At 59.5% G+C, this 5,439-nt stretch overlaps 1 protein-coding gene across 1 annotated transcript in view; it reads right to left on the bottom strand.

Moving 5' to 3' along the window:
• The window catches only part of ZNF853 (zinc finger protein 853), a 73,619-nt gene extending 68,186 nt beyond the window's left edge, over positions 1-5,433 (bottom strand). Inside the window, exons 1-4 of the mRNA XM_029947089.1 lie at positions 5,023-5,433; positions 4,211-4,328; positions 1,353-1,536; positions 1-1,154 (exon numbers count right to left, since the gene is read on the bottom strand). Of these exons, the coding sequence (XP_029802949.1) occupies positions 1-1,154; positions 1,353-1,536; positions 4,211-4,328; positions 5,023-5,034 (1,468 nt within the window). The 5' untranslated portion in view covers positions 5,035-5,433. The remainder of the gene's footprint in view (positions 1,155-1,352; positions 1,537-4,210; positions 4,329-5,022) is intronic.
• Between the last annotated feature and the right edge of the window lie 6 nt (positions 5,434-5,439).

Genomic DNA, 5,439 nt, shown 5'->3' with positions numbered 1-5,439 from the left:
CCGGAGTCAGGGCTGCGCTGCCCGCTGGGCCGGGGATGGCCACCACAGTGGGCGTGGCCACAGCCGGCAGAACCATGAGCTCCTGCAGTACCACGTAGCCCGGGGGCGCCACCACGACGGCGGCTGGAGCCCCCGGGGCCGAGGGACCGCCGCCCCCAGCGGCGGGCACCAGCTCCAGTTGCAGCTCCGGCTGCACGGGGGTCAGCTCCAGCTGCACCTCCTGCTGCTGGGCCCCCAGCTCCACCGGCGTCAGCTCCAGCCGCACCTCCTGCTGCTCCTCCAGCTGCTGCCGCTCCAGCTGCTGCTGCTGCTGCTGCTCCAGCTGCTGCTCCAGCTGCTGCAGCTCCTCCTGAAGTTTGAGCTGCAGCTGCCGCTGTTCCTGTTGCCTTTCCAGCTCCTGCTGCCGCTCCAGCTCCTGCCGCTGCCGCTCCAGTTCCTGCTCTGACCCCAGGTCAACTGGCATGAGCTCCAGCTCTACCTCTTCTTCCTCCTCTGGCTCCAGCGGAGGAGGCGGCTGCTGCTGCTGCTGCTGCAACTGTACCTGCTGCTGCAGCTCTAACTGTTGCTGCTGCAACAGCTGCTGTTGTAACAGTTCCTGCTGTTGCAGCTGCAGGTGCTGCTGCTGCAACTGTTCCTGCTGCTGCTGCTGCAGGTGCTGCTGCTGCAGGTGCTGCTGCTGCAGGTGCTGCTGCTGTAACTGCTCCTGCTGCTGCTGCAGGTGCTGCTGCTGTAACTGCTCCTGCTGCTCCTGCAGGTGCTGCTGCTGCTGCAACTGTTCCTGCTGCTGCAGCTGCAGGTGCTGCTGCTGCAACTGTTCCTGTTGCTGCAGCTGCAGGTGCTGCTGCAGCAACTGTTCCTGCTGCTGCTGCTGCTGCTGCAGGTGCTGTTGCTGCAACTGTTCCTGCTGCTGCAACTGTTTCTGCTGGGGCTGCTGTAACATTTCCTGCTGCTGCTGCAGGTGCTGCTGCTGCAACTGTTCCTGATGCTGCAGCTGCTGCTGCAACTGTTCCTGATGCTGCTGCAACTGTTCCTGCTGCTGCAGCTGCTGCTGTAACTGTTCCTGCTGCTGTTGTAACAATTCTTCTGGTCGCTGCTGCTGCTGCAGGTGCTGCTGTAACTGTTGCTCCTGCTGCTTCGGCTCCTGTAACTGTTGGCGCCGTCCTAACGGTTTCTTCTGTGGCTGCAACAGGCATTGCTCTTGCACTTGCTGCTCCCGTGACTGTTCCCGTAGCAGCATCTTCAACCGTTGAGGTGGCACAGGTTGTGGGTGTTCCTGCCGGGGCTCCCATCGTTGAGGCGGCCGCCGCCGCCGCCGCCCTAGGCCTGGGAGTTGGTCTCGGGGTCGCTGCTCTTGCCGCAGCTCTTGCCGCAGCTCCGGTCGCTGTCCTGATTGCTGCGGTTGTGACTCTGGCCGCCCCTGCTGTGCTTCCTCGGCCATTTCATTGGGCCCTGTTGGGGCTGAGCTTGTTGGCCGCCGTGGGCTGCGGTTCTCCTGAGCCTCTTCCTCCTCCTGACTCTTACTCCCACCGCAGCCCCCTGTAGTGGAAATGGCAGGAAGCCAGGAGAGAAAGATCGCAGGCATCTCTCAGGGGGTAGACCCCTGGACCTCCCTGCTCACCTTGCCCCAGGGACAGCCACCCACAGGACATACTGTGAGCTCCCATCAGGGACCCAAAAGCACTGGTGCGGTTGACAATGGCAGCGCCGCAGAAACTGAAATGCCCAGGGGTGTGGGGTTGGCTTAGAAATGCGCCCGAAGGACTGCTGGTCTCGTCAGTCTGGACCCTGGCTGTCTGACCCCTCCCTGGGCCTCCCTCTGCACAGGCTCCATGCTTAGATCTCGGCAGTGACAAGAGCCTGGGTGCCTGGGGCTTCTCCCTGGGAAGTCATGCTGCAAAACCATCCGGTGGGAATCCACGAACAAGCTATTCGGACGGCAAAGCCATAACCCCGTGCAGAGCTCTGACCCCAGCTAGGGGCGCACCTTACATAAGTGATACTTGCCTTCTCTGTAAATAATGTCTGTAAAGTCACCTGGAAGCACCACCATTAGTGGTTCTAAAAGTCACCGAGAGTCAGAGCACAGTTTCCAGCCAGACATCCTCGGTTCAGGCCCTAAATCTACCCCTTAGCAGTCGTCAACCTCCTCCAGTCATGGAGCCCTCCTTGCCAGGGACAGTTTCGGGATACCCACACTTGCAGCTTCCCAGGCAAAGCTGGAAGGGCCCTGGTATTTCCTCTAGAACTTGGTAGGTGCTTCAAAATCCCTCTCCCTGAGGGTTAGGAAATGAGCTTGCAAACTTACAAACAGTTTGGAAATACCAAGGATACAACTGGGTCCGTCTGAAAACAGCCTGGAGACTGGAAGCCTTTGAGACTATTACTCAGGAGTGGAAAGGACTAATCCTGTAGTCCCGAGTCAACATAGTGACTGGCCAATTATGTCGCCTCTGGGAACCTGAGTTTCCGTGTCTGCAAAAGGAGATAAACCCTTCCCAGGGGCATAGCGAGAACGCCAGGGGGGAGCGGTCTGGCCCCGAGTTGTGCAGGAAGAGAGGAAGCACCACTCCTTAAGAGTCACTCCATCGTCACATTTCACTTTCTGCACACCATCCACGTGTCTGTCTCTCATTTTTCTCATGCTGAGCATTCACATTGTGTTCACAGAAAACCCAAAGAGGCTCTCTCCATTTCTGCATCTGACTGCAACATCTGTTCTTCCTACAGCTCCGTATTTTCATTTTGCAACAGAAAGCAGAGGTTCGATTTTATAAAATTTTGCTTTCGGGCCACTTTGCCAGGATTAAATTGATTTCATAAAACCAAGGGATATCTATATGTAAATAACTTCCTTTCAGAAAGCTATTCCTGGGGCACCTGGGTGGCTCAGTCGGTTAAGCATCCAGCTTCAGCTCAGGTCATGATCTTGCAGTTCATGAGTTTGAGCCCTGCGTCGGGCTCTGTGCTGACAGCTCAGAGCCCAGAGCCTGCTTCAGGTTCTGTGTCTCCTTCTCTTTCTGCCCCTCTCCTGCTCATGCTCTGGCTCTCTGTTTCTCAAAAATAAACAAACATTAAAAAAAAAAGAATTCTATTTCTAAGAACCTTTGCTTAGCAGGCTCATGGACAAGTGAGTGCATTTCTCAGATACACACACCAACTGGGAGTATGTGAGTGGTGAGTGAAGACAGCCATGAAAACCTGTCCCCCCAGCAAATCCAGGGTCCGAGACATTCCAGCCTCCTGCCACCTCTGGGAGCGGCAAGGATGCACCATGCCTCCGTGTGAGTCCTCATGTTTCTAGCACAGCACTCAGCCGTGTGGCCAGTCCCAGCTTCTTACAGCAACGCCAGCATTTTAAGCAACGATGTTTTTAGTGAACATATTATTGTCACCTAATGTGCGTGCCCTTGCAAGATTTCCCCAGTTAGAAGTTGAGCCAGGAGCACCCTTGTTTAGCTATACCTCCCTCTGCAGCCCCTCTAATTCCCGTGGTCCTTTTCATGCTGTTCAACCCTGGCCCAGCCTTCAGTCAGTGCCCTCAAAGCACAGAGAAGGAAAGTGGTCCCAGGAGCACAACCCCCCCGGAAAGTCTCCCCAGAGTGCGTCCCACAGGGAGAAGACAGCCTGGAAGGTTCTGCAGGGCCACGTTTGCCTCTGGACAGAAAGGGAGAAAGATGGATGGAAGCGGAGGTCAGGAAAAGTGGACAAGGTCAGAGAAGGCCCCAGAAAAAAGAGAACTGAGGGGGCCAATGCCGGAGGTATGAGGGGCGGAGAGAGAGAGCTCCTGAATTGAATCTAAGAACTTGACTCTGGAGCCAGGGACAGGTAGGGGGACAGTGGAGGCCGCCTGGCTGCTGGGGAAAGAGTGGTAGCTTGCAGCCAGCGCATATGCAGGGTCCAGGCACAGGCTGAGAATATTCTGCACTGTCAGGGAGCCTGTCACCAGCAAACCACAGCCTGATACGACTGCCTCTGAAAACCCTGAGAGGAACCTGCCCGTGTCACTCCAGGCAGCTGAAGTGGCTGCAGCCCACCCCCCAGCCCCACACCCCAAAACCGCCAGGTGAGCGAGCTGCAGACAGCAGGCAGCCCACCGCCCCGCAGCCCCCTCTCTTGCCAGCAGCAGGACCGGGGCTCCGTCAAAAGATCTCTGCGGGGCCTGCGGACTGTCTCCTGCGCTAGATCAGAGCCACCCCCTCCGGTCCCTCACCTGAGACGGCACCAGGCCCCAGGCCCCCATCTTGGAGACACCGAGGCTCCAGCACGCAGGTCTCCGTCGCCGGGCCCAGCTCCATCCTAGCGTTCAGACCAAGATCCCGGGGAGCCAGCTGTGCTGAGAGGAAGGAAGGAGGCTGTTCAGGTGGGCACAGGAGTGCCATGAGCCCCTGGCCCAGCGGCACTGACTGCCAGAGAGCCCTCCACCTCTGCCCCTGGCTCTGGGGGCCCCAACTAGGCTGGAAGGGAGGGCAGCTGGAGCCACAGCTGGGGAAGGTAGGTTCAGGGTAGCCTGGAGGCTCCGCTCACTGGACTTGCTCACCGCCCCTCAGAGAGGCAGTCCCTCCCTTCCTGCCTTCTGGAATTGCTCTGGGCGGTACTCAGCCCCAGGCCAGGGGCAGCCGGTGTATCTGCTCCACCAGGAGCTGGACTCCCAGAAGGTACATCTGACAAAGTGTGCAGAGAAGAGAGAGAGGACTCACATTCCACTGCCCGCTTCAAAGCCCTACCAAGCCTGTTCACCTCCCCGGTCGCTCGCCTCCCAGACTGGTCTTGGGGCTTGGCCAGTCTTCCAAGGCCAAGGCACCTGCAGCCCATGGAACCAGTCCTGGCCCAGGGTCTCCTGAAGTCTGGAGGATTCCCCACCTCTCTCCTACACCCCCTTCCCCTTTCCCCACCCCTGCAGAGGTGTCCCCACATCTAGTCCCACCTCCCCTCCTAACAGGACAATTCCAGGTCTCCGTTTTGGGCTCCTGCCCCAAAGATGGGAAGCGCCCCCAGCCCTCTGTCCTGCCCACCAGGCCTCACCTGGCGCAGCATCTCCTTCTCCTCACCGCGGCCTGTGCACTGGGGGACGTGTGCCCATGGTCAGCCGCGGCTGGACAGCGAAGGCCGAAGCGTCAGCCGGCTCCTTCCTGGGGCGCCTCCATCCAGAAAGAGCCGGGGAGGCGCCCGGCCACCCGAGGGGCCTTTATGGGCACAGCGCGGCAAGCCTGTCGCTGTCAGGGCTGCAGAGGTCGCCCTGGGCCAAGAAAGGGGCAGAACGGAGTTCCCGAGCAGAAGTTGGTTTCGGGCCACCCCCTCTCCGGGGAGGGGGGCGGGGAGGAGGCTGAAGGCCGGCCTCGCGGTGCAGAGGGGGTGGGGGCCGGCCCGAGGTCGGTGGGGGCCGAGCAACACCGGGTCCGGCCGGGGACAGCCCTGGTCCGGCCGCGCTCGGCCGGCGGC

Source organism: Suricata suricatta, chromosome 8, assembly GCF_006229205.1.
Source record: "Suricata suricatta isolate VVHF042 chromosome 8, meerkat_22Aug2017_6uvM2_HiC, whole genome shotgun sequence".
Taxonomy (NCBI): domain Eukaryota; kingdom Metazoa; phylum Chordata; class Mammalia; order Carnivora; family Herpestidae; genus Suricata; species Suricata suricatta.
Note: the sequence above shows the minus strand (reverse complement) of the source record. Positions and strands in the feature narration are given on the sequence as shown.